A 20,591-nucleotide genomic window follows, 5' to 3' on the forward strand; every position below is an offset into this window, starting at 1 on the left:
CATCTGTTCGTTGATTTCAAGGCGGCATACGACAGTATAGACCGCGTAGAGCTATGGAAAATTATGGACGAGAACAGCTTCCCTGGGAAGCTTACCAGACTGATCAAAGCAACGGTGGATGGTGTGCAAAACTGTGTGAAGATTTCGGGCGAACACTCCAGTTCGTTCGAATCGAGCCGGGGACTAAGACAAGGTGATGGACTTTCGTGCCTGTTGTTCAACATTGCGCTAGAAGGTGTTATGCGGAGAGCCGGGTGTAACAGCCGGGGTACGATTTTCAACAGATCCAGTCAATTTATTTGCTTCGCGGATGACATGGACATTGTCGGCCGAACATTTGCAAAGGTGGCAGAACTGTACACCCGCCTGAAACGTGAAGCAACAAAAGTTGGACTGGTGGTGAATGCGTCAAAGACAAAGTACATGCTTGTGGGCGGAACCGAGCGCGACAGGGCCCGCCTGGGAAGCAGTGTTACAATAGACGGGGATACCTTCGAGGTGGTCGAGGAATTCGTCTACCTAGGATCCTTGCTAACGGCTGACAACAACGTTAGTCGTGAAATACGAAGGCGCATCATCTGTGGAAGTCGGGCCTACTACGGGCTCCAGAAGAAACTGCGGTCGAAAAGATTCGCCACCGCACCAAATGTGTCATGTACAAGACGCTTATAAGACCGGTTGTCCTCTACGGACATGAAACATGGACAATGCTCGAGGAGGACTTGCAAGCACTCGGAGTATTCGAGAGACGGGTGCTTAGGACCATCTTTGGCGGTGTGCAAGAAGACGGTGTGTGGCGGCGAAGAATGAACCATGAGCTCGCCCAACTCTACGGCGAACCCAGTATCCAGAAGGTAGCTAAAGCCGGAAGGGTACGATGGGCAGGACGTGTTGCAAGAATGCCGGACAGCAACCCTGCAAAGATGGTGTTCGCTTCCGATCCGGCAGGTACGAGACGGCGTGAAGCGCAGCGAGCGAGATGGGCAGACCAGGTGCAAAACGACTTGGCGAGCGTGGGGCGTATCCGAGGATGGAGAGATGCGGCCTCGAACCGTGCATTGTGGCGTCAAATTGTTGATTCAGTGTTATCTGTTTAGATGTTAACTAAATAAATGAATGAATGAATTCAGTGGGCTGGTCACTTAGTGCGAATGTCGGAAGAAATAATAGCGAAAACAATATTCAACAGAGAACCAGATAGGGGCCGGCGACTTCGTGGAAGGCCACGTACACGCTGGCTGCACGCGGTGGAATCGGACCTGGCAACCCTGAACGTTCGGGGAAACTGGAGGAACATCGCCCAAGACCGACGATTATGGAGCTCTACAATACGCCAGGCATAGGTGTATAGACGATGAGCAAACCAGGTATCCTGGAGGGGAGCCTTTATGATGATGTATGAAGCCTATACCACTGGGCTCACTGGTGACCTCCGATAACGATACCAGTAGAGAAATTCTGAGACGCATCGTTTCTGGAAATCCTACGTATTTTGGACTCCGTAAAACGCTCCAATAGAATGGCATTCGCAGCCGTTTCAAACTGACTACTACAAAACGCTCATTAGACCGGTTGTCCTTTACGGACACGAGACCTGGACGAGACTGTGACTCAGCCGGCTGAAACGTTCCTGTAGCAGCACTCGTGTCGACCCGGTAAGGATGGTCCAACAGCAGAGGCTAGCCAGTTACAGGAATTTGGTTGGAAAACATTATCGTTTGAAGACCCATGAAGTTTTTTTTTACATGAATTATTCTCCTGGGTTAGGAGTAGATTCGATTTGTTGCTCGATTTCGTCATGCTGATGCGTGGTGGAACGGAAAGATTAGGACACAACAAGCATGAGCGGTGAGACGAAGCAGAAGCAGTGGATGCTTCGTTGTCTTTTCCTTCAACTGTGTGGAAAGAGAAAGCCAAAGCATGTATTTTTCTCATTTTTTCTACGAATCATGTTTACGGATGGTGGTATGTTTTTTGGTTTAGAGGTTTTTATTTGTGACTTTTTTTTGTTTTGATTTTTGATTGCTTTTCCAACTTTTTTTTTACATTTTTATATTTTTTTTTCTTGTTTTCTTTCGTCTCATTAGTTATTTTTATTCGAATGTATCCTGCTGTCTGTCACGTGTGTCATTTCACACTTTTTCCGTTCGACTTTTTGCTTTCTCATATACAATTATATTGAATCGCCTTTCGGAGGAGATGAGCTGAATGTTAGGCGCGCATTAATGGTTGTCAATGTATTTATCCGTGTATTGAATTCCTGTTTTCTTTCCAAACCGATTTGGCGATGAGTAATAGTATGTTTAGCTCGACTATTCCACAATATTATTATATTTGTGTTTTTTGGTAGCAATGACACTAACTAAAAATTACTGCTTTGTTCCAGTTGATATTCCATTCTAACAGTGTGCTGTAGTGTTTTGTTTTCAATATTGCATGAAATCACAATGATTTGTAACGATTCTTTTTTGTTTTGTTTTGTCCATAGATAATAGATTCGTTAATTTACAGATTGATTCAGTGAAGGGATGAATGGGATTGTTTTAAGGGTTGGTGCAAGGAAGGCGTGCACTTGTTGGATGATTTTGCTACTGTGTTTAATTCGGTTCAAGGTAAAGGGCGGGGACTGGGGAAAGTTAATTCCATTCAGTTATTTAGCTAGATATTCATATTTTAATCTACCTAAGTGCTAAGTTTTTTTTATTCACCTTCGCTTTTGGGTTCACCGTCGAAGTATTTTCGGACGAGAAAGCATTCTTGGTTTCGTACGAATCAGTCTTCAGTTATGCGACAAACTCCCAATCTTATGACCAAGAGTAAGAGGCGTTTATTCGGGTGTGATCTGATACGTCGCTGGCAAAGAAGACTTGCTTAAGTGAATTTTCCTAGAATTCTGAGGGGTTCTTCACGTTCGCCCGTGATTTACCATGTCCGTGACGCTACTTTAGATGCCATGGATTCTACTATTTGATACAAGTGCGATAACTTTTCAGCATCGATCTATTAACTCTAATTGTGTAATATTTTATATTTGTGGTACGTTTGAATTAGATACATTAAAGAACTCGAGCCTATTTATGGGAAATCAGGCGGCGATAGTCAGTGAGAAGGACTGTTTGTGAATTGTTTTGGCTATTTATGCTTTACGGTTTGCTACAGCAAATAATAACTTTTCCATAGTGAAGATAAAAATCAAAAAGACTAGTGGCGTGGCCAATAAACGTACTTTGGATAAAAAATCAATTTGTAATTTATGTTTGTTGTTGAATAGTTCAGAAAAATGTAGAAATCCAGTAGAAATATTAATTTCAAACTTTTTTAATCATTTTGACCATGCTGTAACTTTTGCAATATATTGTAAAACGCATGGTTAATGCCTATAGAAAATAAACACTACTGATAACAATCACAAACATTCTCACGTTCAGGGGATGTACAGGAAGGGTTATCTGTAACGGACACATGTTGTCACGAATTGCACTTTCATTCTATAGGAATCAGGTTTATTACGTCGAACAACTACAAACTACTGGATCTTCTTCCTCATTTGCCTGCAGAGTTAAAACTAAATAGATTCCGCTACTAACTGGTTACTGAGTTACTGCTGCATAAATTGAACTATCAATTAAAGTCCGTCCTTTCGGACCAGAACACCATTTGTGATTACTAATAAACTTGAATCAAACCCTCATTCGAAACCCATGCACACTGAAAAAATCAACACAATTTTACGAAACACGAACCAAGCTAACTAAAGATCACAAAAAAATCAATTATTATACACTAAAGTTTAATCATCGGAAGAACGGAAACAAAAAAAAAAATGAAAGCATTTCACATACCCAATTGGTTTACTGTCGATCACATTCTTGGTGTTTATATTTGTGTATAAAATAGGTTTCGCAATTCGTAATTTTGCTCTAAAAAACATCTCATTGGGATTACATACAACCAATTTAAAACGAGGAAAAGAAAACTAAACTCTTCATCCAACACGCGCTTCGGTTGTTCGTTTTCGCTCTCACTACATTTTTTTTTTACAAAAACATCCAATTTATTCCTCATCCTCTTCGTCTTCGTCCTCCGCCTCGGCCAGCCAGGTCAGCCACTGGTTGACCTGGAACAGGGCTTTACCCTTGCCCGGGTACATGTCGGTGACGTCCTCCTTGTAGCGCAGGAAGGCGTCTTCCTCGATGACGCTCAGTTCGTAAAACTCTCGGAACCAACGCAGTAGGACTCCTGGAAAACAATATAAATAGATTTGCACATTGAAGTCTATTATATCAGGCTGAAAAGGGCAGACAAGTGGATCGGTCGTACCAAGTTAACGATCCTGACAAAACACTCATATCCGTTGTTGTCTTCTACGGACACAAGAGAAGGACAATGCTCGTGGAGGACCAACACCCACTTAGGGTCCTTGAAAGAAAAATTCCTGCGTACCATTTATAGAAAAGACGGGTGCAAAGGGAAAACGGTACTTGATGGAAACGAATGAACCAAGAACTACATCAGCTGTTGTGGAAACCATCTGTCGATCAAATCGGAAGACGTAGCCGAAATATCAGACAATAATGCGGTGAAAATAGTCCGTGACTTCGGACTATGGTGTTAAACTTAATTTAACTCTTAAAGTAAAGCTTTAAAAAAGCCAAAGTACGGGTACGAGAAGACGAGTCCTAAACAAGGTTTAACGGATCAGGTGGACGATGCTCTTCGAACCCTTCGTTTGAAGAATGTGTGGTTGGGAACTGAAACTTACCTTTGGGAAAATCGATGCTGTACCAGTAAACCTGCATGGCGTAGATCGCAATCAGCTGCAGATCGTTATTGCCGTTCAGGAACGCGTTCAGCACCGGGCAGTACTTCCTCAGGATTTCCATCTCCTTCTCCACCGACTGTTTCTCATCTGCATATTTGGACGCTTCCTGTAACGATAAATAAAATTATGTACTTCCTCGTTCTTTCCTCTCGCATTTGATCACACAACACCAACCTGCATAATATACTTCAGCAGAACGGTCATCACGGCCGTGACGAAGCCCGGATCCGTGTAGCAGCTCGGCTCCACATTTTCCTTGATCCACTTGTAGAACTGCTGCGGGTTGCCATCGACCTGGATCTGCTTCCACAGTTCGGCCTGCACCCTCAGCAACGGATACAGGAAGCTCAGGTTCCGATCTTCAAGAATTTCCGCCATGCGGTCCTTGGTGCGATCGTTCTCGGGCAGGGTGCTCATCAGATTGACCTTGCTCTGCTGGAACAGTTCCTGCAGGGGCTGTTTGCCAAGCTGTTTGTGTAACTGTTGCAGCACCAACAGGAAGAGCGGATAGTGCTGTCCGTTGTCGGTGTAGTTGGAGATGTCGGACAGTTTGCACAGCCGTACGGACACCGACCGCGACAGCAACGATGCCACAATGGTGGTGATCTTGGGGATCGTTTTCTCCTTCTCGTTCATCGAATTGACCAATGCCTTGAACGATTCCAGCATGGCTCCGTTGGACAGTTTGTTATCCTTACGCAATCGCTGCAGGAAGGCGATCAGCTTCTCGTGGAATGGATCAGATTTGTCCAGGACTTCGTTTACGATTTTGCCAATCGAGTCACGCATGAACTTTTCCGGGATCCGGAGTTCACTGAATTCGTACACCAGGTCGTCCATCAGTGATCGTTCTTCTTGTTTGGGCTCTTCTGTTTTTTCGGTTTCCGAACCGACATCTGCCTTCTCCGAGGATTTGTCACTATCTTCGGACTTTTCTTCGCTGAGATCGGCTTCGTTCACGGTGTCCGGATTGACTTCGGCTGTTTGATCGATCACCTCAACGATTACTTCCTTGACGGCGCCATTTTCAACGATCGCGTTGTCAGTGGACTTCTGCTCATCCTCTTCGATTTGCTTCTTCAGGTTGTCCAGTAGCACGTCGGTTGCGAATGCGGAAACATTCTTCATGAACTCTTCCTTGTTGGGACCCTTGTCCTTCTTGTTCTTCTTTTCCGCTTTCTCTGCACCAGCCTGCTTGATGATCACTTGATCCTTCTGTAGGATGTTGTTGATGGGGGTGATCGGTGCCGAGGCAGCCGGTGGGTTTGATTGAGATTTACCATTCAACAGATTCTGCTGATTGTTCCAAGCCAACGGGGTCTGCTGATTGGAACTGGAGTTGTTGGAAGTATGCGACTGACCAGCTGGTCCTGTTGCGCCATAGCTTTCTCCTCCAGATGAGCTGCTTCCTAGGGCAGGTCCGTAATTGCTGGCAGATGCCGATGATGACGGACCGTTACCGCTGGCGTTTGCCCCAAAGGCACCATTGCCAGCGGATGCAGCTGCTCGCTGTTCACTCAGCAGCGTGCGACTGGTTAGGGGCGACGAGAAATCTCCCAACTGCGGTGCACTGTAACCGCTACCCTTACCGGACTGCGACGAGGGTGCCTGCGAAATCGGCAACTGCGTCTTCATGTTCATGTTCTGGGTCTTGAACAGTAGGCTGTTCGGCGTCGGTCGCATCTGCAGATCCTCAACCGGGTTCTGGGGTGTCATCAGATTGCGCTTGAATCGCGGTGCCAGATCCTTGCTGTTCATCATACCGCTGTCGCCTCGGTTTGAGTAGGCCGAATTGTGCGCATTCGGTCCGTCTCGATTCTGGTGGTGATGGTTCTGGCCATCCCGTCCACCGCCACCGCCGCCGCCGCCACCACCGTGGTGGTTGTTGTGTTTGTTGTAGCGCATGTTGCCGCCACCACCGCCGTTACCATTGTCGTGATAGTTGTTGTGCTGGTGGTGGTTCGGTCCGCCTCCGTTGCGGTTGTTATGCATGCGATAGTTGCCGCCGCCGCCACGTCCATTGCCACCGTTGTCTCGGTGGTCACGATTGCCGTAACCATTCGACGATGAATACCTGGAATATATGGAAGACGATTGCTGATAAAGTCGATTGTGTCGAATAGGTTGTCTTATCAATGCTAATATTTTATAATACATGGGGCTACCCCAAATGGCATAATGCCGTTTAGCATAATGCTATTTGGCATAAAGAGTTGAACAGCCAGGGGTCATTTGGAATAACCGTTTGACATAAAAATTTAAAGAATTATAAAACTCTAGGCAGAAGCTCTATTTGCATCTGTTTTATTGCCTTATTCTGGGCATATGCGTGTTTTAAGGAGTGATTTATTTTTCGCCTAATTCCGAGTGTTGGAGATCAGTAAGCTATGATGACGTCTGGATGAAAATTGTCATTACCTTAACAACCATTGTGTAGAGCGATCAATCAAAAATTAGTTTAATTTTCACACCGTATAAAAGTCGGGTTTCAGTTTTTTGTAAAACAAAGAAGAATTTTCAGATAGTGGTTTCCGAAGTTCAACGGTTTTTGTGTAGTGAAGAAGGAAGGCAGTGTTGCGTCAAGCCGTCATCCTGAATTCCCTGATTGGACTTAAGAAATTGGCTGGTCTCCCCAGACAGGTTAGTGTCCCTGTTCAAGCTCGGAGTCATCCTGAGTGCCCGACCAACTAAAGTAACATTGGTCCTTCGAAGCCAAACTTCCTGTTTATATGGAAGATCACCTGCAACGACCTAGACACAGCAACGCAGGTATAGTCCCAAAGAATCTAATTGATTATTTCTGTCAAATTCCGAAACTCGATCGAACAATCATGCAAAGTACTCCTGTCGCAACAAATTTACCCAAAGAATCCGATGTTAGCGTGGCTGTTGGTCAAGTAGAGTCTATTAACAATGAATCGTCGTCTAAATCGGTAAGAAATTTCGCGTCCGTTCGTGCTGTTAGTAAGGGTGCTCATAGTGCAAGAATATCGGTAGTAAGCAAATCACAAAGCCAAATCAGAGCATTGGAGATCGCCAATGAACTGGAAGAAGAGGAACTACGAGTATCTTTAGAGCAGGATAGAATTTTAGCTGAGCAGCAAATGGAAACTCTCAGGATCCAGAAAGATTTGGAACTTAAGATGCAACAGAAAAAAGCGGATTTCATCAAAAGGAAACGTGAACGAGCAGTTGAAATGAGCGAGCTGCGTTCTTGTTCGGGTGTATCGAGCTGCCATTCAATGCAACGTGTACAGGACTGGTAAGATAAGAATGCAAATATGACAAACGCAGGAAATAATGTCCATACGAATGCTGTTCCTCGTGATGTAGGTTCCAAAAATGATGTGAACGAAGTGTTGTGTCATGCTTTCAAGGCGCTTCAAGGTCATCATGTGAAAAATTTACAGCAGGAAACGTCAGGAGACATTCACCGAGGAGTGCAAGTTATCTGATAGAGAGAACATCAGGCGATTGAACAAAGCCTTGCACTTCCTGCTGCTGAAAATATCAGCCTAATCATGCGGACGTACTGAGTGGGTAGTAGCTAACAGACTAGAACTTCTACGAAACCTGGATTCTGTGAAGGAAGGCAATATTGAATCTTTTCGTTATTTCTGCGGAACTGCGGAACCCTGAGCTGAGAAGCTACCTGCGTTTAGCAAGCAAATGCGACACAAGACGTTTCTAATAAAACAGGATACGATCGTCGATTTTCACGAGTTTTCGCGGTGGTTGGAGGATGAAATGAAAAACCAACTGGCAAGCATGAATCCAGTTTTCCTCAAAAAGAAAGATCGAGGGGATGCGTTGTTCTTCAGATCCAAGCCACCTGTTCTGAATGTCAACACTCGTACACAGTTGACCATCGAGGGAAATGTCCTTTTTGCAATTCGAACGATCATCTGAGCCTAGTCAAATGTGAGCAATTTACCAAACTATCCATCGATCAACGTCGTTCCGCTGCAAGATCCTGTAACGTGTGTTATATATGTTTGAAGCAAAACCTCCCGTCGTTATTGTCGATCTGATAGAACATGTTCAGTATGTAATCGGAATCAACATGAATTAGAACACTCGGATGCAATAAGGCTTTTCGCAAGTTCGAGAAGAAACGTGCTGAGGATGTTTGTCATGTCAACAGTAAAAATGTAACTATTCTCCGTGTTGGTAAAGTAAGAATTCGTAACCAAGGAGCAGTGGAGAATGTGTTCGCCCTGATGGTGAAAGAGCTCTAGGCATTATGGACAGTACACTGAAACGATGTAAGGATCGATTTGAGGTTGGACAAATATACCGGTATAACAATTTCGCATTTCCTGATAGCAAGCCGCAAGCACTGCGGCGCCTAACTATTATGGAGACGAAAATGGATGCAGATCCAGAGTTCGCTGAGCAATATTGTGAGAAAATTGAGGGTTATATTCAAAAACGCTATGCTAGGAAACTGAATCCCGCGGAATTGAATGAAACATCTAACACCTGGTATTTGCCGCATTTCAGTGTGAAGACTGCAGTAAAAAAATGAAAAATTTGATTTTTTTAAAGTGTTTTTTTTTTCAAATCCGTGCTTCAAATGGAGGAATGATCTACTCATTAGAATTCAACCAACCAAATGCATGCATGCTTGCTCGTTATTGGGAGAAACCGTGTGCTTTAAAAGGTGGAATCATTAGCTCATTTGCCTTTTTCCGATCGTATGCGTAGAAAAGAAATCATATACGCTTCGACTTCTGCGTTCTTTTGAAAGATGGGTCATCTAATCTTCTGCCTCCTTCCGAAAAAAAGCATACTTTTGAAAAATGGGTCATCTACTCTTCTGTCTTTTTCGGGCAAATGCGTACTTTTGGAGAAAGAGTCATCTGGTTTGGTGGGCATTACTGTAAAAGCGACGTATTTGCAAAACTGTCGATTGATGGAGGCGTATGTAAATCGAATTGGATTTTCCTCTTAGGGCCGATGCTGTTAATCGCCCGATGGTTTGGTATGCTGACGTTCCGTTTAATTGAAAAATTCCGGAATACAGCTAACATCACCAAAACCAAATTGTTCCAGGAGACAGATTTGTTAGCGGATACTTCAGAATAGGCGTTTATTTATTTACAAAATCGGGTCAAAAACGTGACAAAATAGGGCCGTGATAAAATCAGGCCGTGATCAAATCGGCGGTAGACAAAATCGGGAAGTGACAAAATTGGCAACGATAAATAGATTTAAACATTGGCGTAACTAGCCTCGATGCCTAGGGGAGGCTATAGCCTCTTCATATATTTTCTCTATTTTGAGCCTTTTTTCAAAAATTCTTGAACATTTTACCACCTTATTAAGTTATCTTATAAGAGCCAGTTTGATACAAGGGGTGGATGACCTGTTAAATTAATTGATCTGTACTCCACAACAATTTGGAGAACCTAGAACATCTGCATTGAACTAATTTGAACTACATATAACACGCAGGGGCTCTAGTGACTTGTATGGACAAGCTGGGTTGATTTCGGTTTGATACCAACTGCGGTTGATCTGGTAGGCCAATTGATCTATACTCCAGAACAATTTGAAGAACCTAGATCATCTGCATTAATCTAATTTGAACTGCATATAACACGCAAGGGCTCTGAGGACTTGTATGGACGTGCTGGGTTGATTTATGTTTGATACAAGATGTGGTTGGTCTGATAGACTAAAGTGGCGTAGCCACGGGGGTGGTTTTGGGTATAAAACCCCCCCCCAAAGGCAAAAGTTTTGGAAGAAAAATTTTTTTTCGAAAAAAAAAATGTTCAGAAAACCCCCCCCAGACCAATTTTCTGGCTACGCCACTGAGACTAACTGATGTGTACTGCAGAACAATTCGGAGAAGCTAGAACACCTGCAACTTATTTGAACTGCATATAATACGCAAGGGCTATAGGGACTTGCATGAACATGCTAGCTTGATTTTCCTTATGAGATATTTCTGAATCTGTAAATTTCAAATCGAAAATTTGTACATTCTCTATGACATCATCCGTACTCCATTCCATCCAATCCTGAAAAAATGAGCAACAAACTAGCAACCTACAGAAAACTAGGAAGCTAGGAACATAACAAACTAGCAACCTACAGGAAACCAGATGAGATGGATAAGGCAACCGTGAAACGATTGTGATAATCGCTTAGAAGACGACCGGGAATCAGATGTTTGAAATCGTGATTCCCGTGATTTCTTGATCGCACTATTCGACATGTTAACCAAGAACATGTACTTCCTAACAAGTAATTAGGTTCAGGTTTCCCTTAATACAAGTTGCCATACAAAAGCAATACACACACTTGTACATTTTATTTAATTCAACGGATTAGATAAAAATTGCATAAAAAGTTCAGTCTCAAGACGAATCACTGCACAGAAGTATAATGCGTCTCCATATGTTGTTACGCTTATATGCTGCTAAACAGTTTTCAACATCGCGACCTACCGTTTCCCCTGGGAGGCCCATTTTGAACTTGAGCTTGAGCTTGATTGACTGCTCGTAGTTGCTACTCCATTCTGACCAGATCAGCTGTTCTTGCACAGGGAACCAACAGATGTTTGCTTGGGATTAGCACACATCTTCAATGTACAAGTACTGGTGATCTCATTTGTTAGGTTATACTGGCGCCTACCACGTCAGAATGCAAGTCAATGTAGGGAAGGGAGAGGAAATGATGATGCAATCACTCGCCCGTCCACTGCAAGCCGAATATACCTCTGCACCTGCCACGAGATCATGCGGAATTTATTTGAATTTTTGGGTTAAGTTCGAGAGGCAGAGATCCATCTTGGTTAACGAGCTGCCGGTTTGATAGATAGGAGAAAGCAACTGATGGAATTTCTAATCGGATGTAGGAAACGAGAATTATAGTTCATTTCCAGTTTTAGCAGATTACTGCTAGAATAAGAATACTCAAGTTGCAGGTATAGGAATAGTAATGGAAATGGTATGGAACTCCATTTCCAGTTCTAGCGATTGCTAGAACATGAGAAATATAGAGAAAGATACAAAGTACGACAATGAAACGGACCTGGGATACGACCTTCTGCGTATGAGGCAGAAGCAGTAGCCATATGACTACCAAGCCCGCTCGTTTCCCCTGGGAGGCCCATTTTGCCTGAAAAATACTTATGGGGATATACAAATATTGTAATAACTTAGATTATCGTTTTAACTTAGTATTTTAACTTCTATGAATATGCAATCATGCAAACATAAAAATGACTTCAACGCCATTAAAGCGACGATCCTTCTCCAATTTTGTGACCAAATAATCTCGGAATTTTCCCAATCAATCAACTAACGCCGATAACCAGTCAATTCTAGAGGTCAAAACTACAAATGCAACACATAAGCGTCGCGAATACAAATTTACTATCGACCAGTGTTGTCAATGATTCGACTTTGCAAAATTATCATGTATTTAGTTTTACTTATATTCAACTTCAACTGTTTGTACTTCAACCATCTACTTAGAGAATGAAAATCTGTATTAAAGCATGAAACAACATCATCGACATTTCTAGCTGCAATGGATAATACTAATGCTGTCCAATGAGCAGCTCGAAGTAGCTCGAAGTTGGACAAGAGAGGGATGGGAAGAACTTCGAGCTAGTTCGAGCTGCTCATTGGACAGCACTACTGTATCATCCGCTAAAAAAATTATGTAGCAAAAACGTAAGACCCGTCCAGTGATATCGACGGGAATGCTCCAAAGATTCCGACGGGAATCCCGGGGATTTCGACGGGAAACCTCCAAGCATACCGAAGAGAACCTCCAAGGATTCTGAAGGAAATCCACCAAGGATTCCACCAGGATTCCAGGTATGTTCCCGGAATGTTGACGGGAATCCTCCAGGGATTCCAAAGAGAATCTTCTAGATATCTTCCATCCTCCAGGAATACCGACGGGAATAATCCAGGAATATGAACGGGAATGTTCCAGATATTCGGACGGGAATATTGGATTCCAATGAAAAACTTCTGGAGATTCCGAATGAAATCCTCCAGGAATTCTGACAGGATTATTCCAGGAACTCTTGCGAGAATGTTCCAGGAGTTCCAACTGAAATGTTTCAGAGATTTCATAGGCAATGTTCCAGGGATGTAGGAGCAAATTGTTTAAGGATTCCGAAGCAATCTATCGAGGAATGCCTCGAAAATCGTCGATGAACACCGAATAATTTCTCCAGGGATCCTGTAAAGAATCCTCCAGATATGTTGAAGCAAACCGTTAAGGGATCCCAAAGGGATTTCGAAGCAAATCATCGAAGGATGTCGAAGCAAATCGTCGAATGATTCCTAAGCAATTCGTCGAGGGATTCCAAAGTAAATCGTCGAGGGAGTCCGAACTTAATCTACGAAGAATTCCGAAACAAACCGTCGATGTATTCTGATTCCGAAGCAATTCGTCGAGGGATTCCGAAGCAAATCATTGAGGAATTCCGAGGCAAAACGTCGAGAGACTCCGAATTGAATATTCAATCTTCTTCTTCTTATTGGCATTACCTTCCCACACTGGGACAGAGCCGCCTCGCAGCTTAGTGTTCATTAAGCACTTCCACAGTTATTAACTGCGAGGTTTCTAAGCCAAGTTACCATTTTTGCATTCGTATATCATGAGGCTATCACGATGATACTTTTATGCCCAGGGAATTCGAGACAATTTACAATCCGAAAATTGCCTAGACCGGCATCGGGAATCGAACCCAATCACCCTCAGCATGGTCTTGCTTTGTAGCCGAGCGTCTTACCGCACGGCTAAGGAGGGCCCCAGAATATTCAATGGATTCCGAATCAAACGGTCAAAGTACTATGGAACATTTTTAGCTTAACGAATTTCTTTCAGCCTTGGCTGTCTGTAAAAGCAGAAAAAACAAGTTTTCCTTTACATGTAAAGGCAAACTCGTTTTTGCTGCTTTTTGCTTTTACATTGAAAGGCAAACTCGTTTTTGCTGCTTTTACAGACTGCCAAGGCTGAAAGAAATTCCTAAAGCTAAAGAACCCACAGTCGTTAGGCAAGTACAGTATATTCTGAAACAAATCGTTAAGAAATTCCGAAGCAAATCTCCGAATGAACTCGAAACAAATCTTCGAACGAATCAGGATGAATTCCGAAGAAAATTAACGCGAGATTCTGAAGAAAATTCTCCATGGATTATGAAGGGTATCCCCCACAGATTTCAAAGGGTATCCCTAAAATACACCAAAAGGAATCCAGTGTGAATTCTTCTGGATTCCGGTTGGAATACTTCGATGATTCAGAAATTAGTTCTAGGATTTTTTTTTCAAATGGGCGTAACTGATTCTGACCTGGATTTTTGGAATGGCGATTGTGCTCTTAATTCAAGCTATTTTGGTCAACTATTGTACCCAACAGAAAGAATAGGTTGCGATCTGTCAGGTCGTAACGTCAGTTGAACAAAATTTGCTAAATAGAGAGAGTAGCTTCGAGAGTAGTTGTTTCAAATTTCAAGGTCAAATACAGTAACGCCTATTTGAAAAAAGTTCCTGGAATTCTTCAGAGAATCCAATGAGACTATCATTCTGCTAGGCAAGCAAGGAAGTCTGCTGATAAACTGTTACACAAGTCCGTGATGGTTGACTATATGTTTTTGACTGCTGGCGAAGTACCATGATTGCTTTGATTGATCTTTTGGTGGCCCTCCGTTGTTGCTCATATCAAGCTTACTTTGGTGCTTTCAAATCAATTAGATACTGCCTTTTCATAATTAACACCAAGGGCAGTTTCACTACCACACAAGAATCTTTCTCAGACATGAGAAACAAGCGAGAAACAATGTCTTCCACTCATTTCATTTTTATAGGGTGAATATGGGAAATATGGGAGAACTGTTTTTGTCTTCAATCTTTTTCTGTAATTCATTATGCTATATTTTGAAAATTGATATCACTACTAACTTTTAAAATCCTGAGGGGCTAATTTTGTTCAAGGCTAGACACCTCAATTCCGCCCTTATTTATGTAAATGGATTTACAGAAATTGATTCACTGCAATGTGAAAAGGATTAATTTCCCAAAACGTGCTTGGGTCGATTTTAGGAAGCAAAATATTGATTTTTGAGCGAGAACATTGATCGCCCATGCCTGATATTTCTCCCTGATAGGGGAGTTAATTTCAAGCAATTTTGCTGAAGAGAGTTTTCACTCGTGCGATTTTATACATCTATTTTTCTGTTGGGGTCATATATGACCCCGTGGGCCTGAAGGGTTAAGGAATAGGTGAAGGCACTGGTACTGTACCTTCCACCAACAAGAACATATGTTGATGGACACCCCCATCACCATCGTAGGTATATTTTTTGAATAAGTTTTCTTTATTACTTTTGCGCCAAGTTAACGATTACAAAGTCATGAAAACCAAAATATTGTCAATTAAGGTGTACATGTGGATGGTCGATTAGACGCGATAGCCTATAAAATTAATATTGAAATGACTTTACCTTCGCACCGAAGTAATAAAAAATACAAGGATGGTCACTAGACTGTTCGATTCGCATAAATTTGTTTTTATCTCTTTTGAACCGATGATGAGTAGCTGAAAAAATACGGAACCATCAAAATATGATGGTGGTGCGTATGCCAATCACACGGGTGGCAATGCAAGATACATCAGTATCTTCGACTATCCGCCAGATATAGCTAATACAAATTACAAGCTTTACGATGCAAATGGAAAATTTAAGAAAAGTTTAGGCACAGAATATTGAAGCAAATGAGGATATTTTCCTCAAAATCTCTTTAAATCTGCTGGAATATTAAGATTTCCTCAGGTAGGTATATGAATATTTAACATAGCAAACAACGAGTTACATTCGTACTCACGTTGGTGGTATCAGCGGGGTCGGGCTCGACACGCTCAGCAGGTTGAAACTATCGCTGAAGTTCAGCGGGTTCAGCGTCAGCTTGGTGATCCAGTCCCGTTCGTTGCCCCGGTCGCCCTGGTTGCGGTAGTCGCGGCCCCGCATGCCAAACGGCGGCCGCAACACCAGGTCGTCCTCGTTGGTGAGCTCCTGTATCGGAGCCGGTCCCTCGACGCGGGCCACCTTCCGCGGTGTCCAGGTGTTCTTGCGCAGCTCGATCAGATCGCGCAGCAGAAACCGGATTCGAGGCGGGTATTTGCTCGACTGGGAGTACTGTTCCATCCGGTCAAAGTACTGATCCATCAGCTGTTTTCCCAGCTCTGTATCCAGATTCTTTCCGCAGGTCTTGATGAGCTGTGCCAAGCATTCCATGTCCTCGCAGTTTTTCTCCGTCGACGCGCTGGACTTGCTGGTAATGAGCGAGCGCAACATCTTGTGCAGATGTGGCTCGCCGAGCATGTCGAGCTTGTACAGCTCGCCGATGAACTTAACATTGCCCAGTATCTTCTGTTTGGCCACATTTTTCTTTTCCTCCAGATCATCGGTGAGGGCGAGTTCCGAGTTGATGATCTTCTCACTGTACTGCACCCGGTTCTCAAACTTGTCGCGGCAAACGTTTAGCAGAATTTGCAGGAACGTGTTCGATTTGGTTTTGTCAATGTCGATCTCTAGTTCTTTCTCAATGCGCTTGCACAGCTGTGCATACATAGACGAGTACTTCGGTTCATCTAAGGCTTTGTCGAATATCAGCAGGATAACGCCGTTCAGTATCTTGGACGAGTTCAAATCTAGCTTCAGCAGGTCATCACTTAGTTTTTGGAATTTCTCTGGGGTTAGCTTGTTCAGAATACCGCGTACTTTTCGAAAGATCGAATCAATTCTGGCCTCTTCGGTGAGTCCATGTTGCGGTCTCAGTGATGGAGGGACCCAGCGTCGGCTAGCGGGGGGGATTTGGTTTTCCCTCCCCGTGGCACGAGACTCTGTCCCCGTTTGCCTGGGGTCTTCCGTCTTGGAGGTTGGCAACGAACCAGCAGCAGGATATGCACTCCGCAACCCGACCGACGACGGAACCGCTATCTTTTCAATTGTTGCTGGAATGGTGACAGAGGAAACGTCGACCAGTGCTGGATGGCGGCGGTAGGCGGCCTTCGGTGGCTGCTTGTGAGTCGGTTCGTAGGAGGAGGACTGGTGATACGTTGAGCGATGAATCCTAACGGCGGTTTCGGGTCTGAGCGCCCGAAAGTCCAGGGTCCGGAGAAAATAGGGCCCTCTAACACTCACCCGCACAACACACGCGCACTCACGAACGGATTTGGAACGCGCGCGCGCCTGGTGACCTCTTTTTCTGCTAGAGGCGGCACCTAGACGAGTATTCTACTCGCACACGCGCGTAACGAGCACTAGTACACGGCCTCCGGAGCGAAGGCTGGTTGTTTTGGTTTGTAACTCACGGAGATCGCGAGGCCGCCGCGGTCGTAACTTCTCTGCACAGAGCTTGTCTACCAGCAATGCAAATCCTGCGGAAAAAAGAAAATCGGCATTAGCTTTGTTAACTGTAAGTGGAATAAATAGTGAAAAAAAAAACTGTCTCGAGACGGAAGGAAAAATATGACGACTGGCTCAGAAGTGATGGAACTGGGGCATAGTTTACTTGCCATAAGACGAGTTCGTACAATTCCATTTAATTCCACCACTTGATTGTCGAAGCCATCTTATGACAAGTAAAGACATTCCACTAAAAGCTCAAAATAATTTTCTCATCAAAATGGGGCATAGTTCTTCTATTGTTTCATTCATACTAAAATAGAAAAAAAAAGTTCTTAAAATCAAGAACAGGAACACATCTTGTCATAAAAAATATTTTAAAAAAAGTTAGGACCTTAGCATAGCTTTTAAATACAAAGAGATGGAGTAATATAAATAATTCCAATATAGCAGCAGCTCGTAAATCAACTACAAAGTCTATAATAATAGCAATTCAAATGTTAATTATCGCGTTTCATTTTTATGGAGGTCCATTGACACAAAGATCGCGCTTAAATCATGCGATATTTGCGGCAGCCCGACTTTTGAGAGCTAATCAGAACTTTCGGGTCGGAACGCTTGGTTACTTAGCGTTCAAGTGCTAAACGGTGTCCCGACACGGCGAACAATCGAAATAGGATAAGGAAACATTTATAATTCAAAACAAATGGTATTGCATCAGGTCGAGCAAATCTTGAAATATTTTACTGATTCGGCCAAAATAGATTCTGCGATTATGGATATTTTTGATAATTATAAATTTGTACATTGGATCAGGCGAGTCGATATCGAACTTCGAATGTCTTTTACGTCGAAGTGGGATGATCCTACCCTGAGATATCCTTCCTACAAAACACTACAAACCTTTGCACTAAATATTGTTATTGTCGATAACAACAAAACAATTCCAGTGAAAACCTGATTCACGGTACTCCGAAACGGATCGAGATACCAACACGCCATGAGTCACTTCAATATCTCGCTACGTAAATAATTACAGTGGTGTTATTTTTCGATTGGAAATGCATCACAACAAAAGTAAAACAGTCCACTGCGCAGTTATCCGGGAAGCTTATTCTACGATTTTAGTTTTTAATCGAGCGAATCAAGACGAATCGGTCTGTTGACCGACCGCAATATATCGTACATTTGGGATTTTTCCATTCAACTTCCCGACAGATGGATGACGTCAATAGACGATTACAATCTGGATGAGGACAGCCCCTAATTGATCTGTTTACAAATGATTAATTTTCAAAATTTCAGCAGAGTCAGTTGACTCGATCGAGCTCTGTCGTAAACAACACCATGAACGAGGTCATTTCGAAATAGGAAATGCATCAGCGCGCACCTTCAATGTTCATCATAAAAAAAAGAGTACGAAGAAGGGGAAGAAGCAGCTGAAGAAGGAGATAAGAAAAACGCAAAACCTGTCCCGCTCTTCGCTGTCGGAGTCGCGCACTCATTCGCCGTGAATCTCTTTCTAGGTATCAGGCCGTGCATGGGTTTTTACGTATATATTGTCCCTCTCCGCTTTCTGCGCCTTAACAATGTTGGTGACTGGGATGCCAAATGAAATACATGTTCCATTAACAAACTCCAATATAGCGTAGAATATTACAGTTAGTACACTGTTAAGAATTCATGACACATATAAAATATGCCTTTAGATTTAAAAAAAATCTGAAAATTTCATCTTACAGAAATTAGTAGTTCTAAATGTTCGAATTGGACACTACAGATAAACACTAATCAGTAGTTACTCGATTACTCATGACGAGCAACAATTATTTATCGATAAGTTTTAGCTACATATCAGATAATAAACTTAACTTGCAATAATACATATTCAATTTGAGTTTTGCAAGAATTTTCGTTGAAATGAGTCTATTAGCATTTTCAATATCTCAAGTGAAATTGATCTGAAACGCCATTAGGAATTATCACCAAAAAATTTGGATGAATTCTCAACCAGGCTGTCTCACGTCTGGCATCCCTGATCCACAGCACAAATAGGAAACAGACGTTCGCAACGTCATGGCCCCATTATCGGTCGTATACGGGCGTCACCTCCACCTCTTCCTTCTTCTTTTCGAACACGTCGTACAGAATGGAGAATTGAATCAGCACACTTCGCCAGATCCGCAAAGCACCAACTCTGTGGTCAGCCTCACTATTCGTTGTCGTGGAGGTTCCTTCTAGAAGGGCTACGCAGTGATAATAATCACGACCCAAATCACGACATCATCCTTCCTTGTGGTGGGTGTTCAGGCATCGCCCTTATTTCGAAAAATTAGACGACTACTTCTCTGTAGCCCACCATTTTCATCATCTGCAAGCAGAACGAAACCCACGCAGGTAGCAAGGTCAATGGTTACCACCCGCATTAGTTTCGGTTCTTCTCAGGGTGTGCAGGTAAAGGCTGGCTGGCTACATAGACGACAAAGAATTCCGCGTGGGGTGGCTAACTGGGTTCAACAAAATGGATTCGCCTTCAGTGGAACGATGCACTTTCGACCTGACCCGAGCAAAAAAGGTTCCACGCAGAACAATGGCACACTTTTTTCTTCCTTTTCTGCTAAATTGCACTTTCATCAAGGTTCCCATGCGCTGGTGCGGCAATGGCAGCGAACAGAATTTGCCACACTCTTGAAATGAACACTCTCGAGTCGCCATATTATTCACCTCTTCCTACTGCCGAGTATGGCGCAGAAAAACCAACCTATTTAGCCTTGCTTCTTTTTCGTCGATGACGACTTCGTACCTATCGAAAGCTATTGATTCGATGGAAACTATTTCTCCGCACACAAGAAAATTAAAACTGTTCCTCAAACAGTCTCTGCTTTTCCACAATTTGAATTACACTTATTCGGACACTTTCTCCCAATGGGAATTATTGGAATTCCGCGATTAATCGACACACTTCCGTCGCGTCTTACTCGACCGAATACTGTTCAACTACTGTGCAGTGGAGAGAACTGCCTGATCTATAGCTAAAGCAAGGCGCCTGATGGGTTAGTTACGTAGTGGTCGTTCCTTTCCTTACACGTTCTGCGGCTGTCGTTGTTGGAGCGCGCGCGTGCTTACAAATACCGCAACACTTGGGACTGTTATACGGCTATACACGGTGTGGTACAGCTCCGATGTCTCTCTGTACTGTACACCCCGTAATGTGCACGCGAAGACCGCAGGAAGTTTGTACAGCCGTAGATTCGAGGAAGACAACCCACTAATGCTTTTTATCGCATACGCATCGGCAGAGCAACCGCCAGGTAGGTATGCGTTGGACGAAAATTAATTCCATTCATGTGCAGGTAGTAGTTTGCATCGCATCCATCCCGTTTGTTTCTA

General features: G+C 43.3%; 1 protein-coding gene across 2 annotated transcripts; it reads right to left on the bottom strand.

Moving 5' to 3' along the window:
- Positions 1–1,966: 1,966 nt before the first annotated feature.
- Positions 1,967–20,179, bottom strand: LOC134225542 (eukaryotic translation initiation factor 4 gamma 2). Of its 2 annotated transcripts, none has more exons than XM_062705721.1 (5): positions 20,005–20,179; positions 15,679–17,233; positions 4,997–6,896; positions 4,763–4,928; positions 1,967–4,239 (listed from the first exon to the last, which is right to left on the bottom strand). In XM_062705721.1, the coding sequence occupies exons 2-5, from the start codon at positions 16,422–16,424 to the stop codon at positions 4,055–4,057; spliced, it is 2,997 nt and encodes a 998-aa protein (XP_062561705.1). In that variant the 5' UTR covers positions 16,425–17,233; positions 20,005–20,179; the 3' UTR covers positions 1,967–4,054. The 2 variants fall into 2 exon arrangements, with proteins under 2 accessions (XP_062561705.1, XP_062561704.1); XM_062705720.1 differs by having other exon boundaries at positions 19,963–20,179.
- Positions 20,180–20,591: the final 412 nt, after the last annotated feature.

Source organism: Armigeres subalbatus, chromosome 3 (assembly GCF_024139115.2).
Source record: "Armigeres subalbatus isolate Guangzhou_Male chromosome 3, GZ_Asu_2, whole genome shotgun sequence".
Taxonomy (NCBI): Eukaryota; Metazoa; Arthropoda; class Insecta; order Diptera; family Culicidae; genus Armigeres; species Armigeres subalbatus.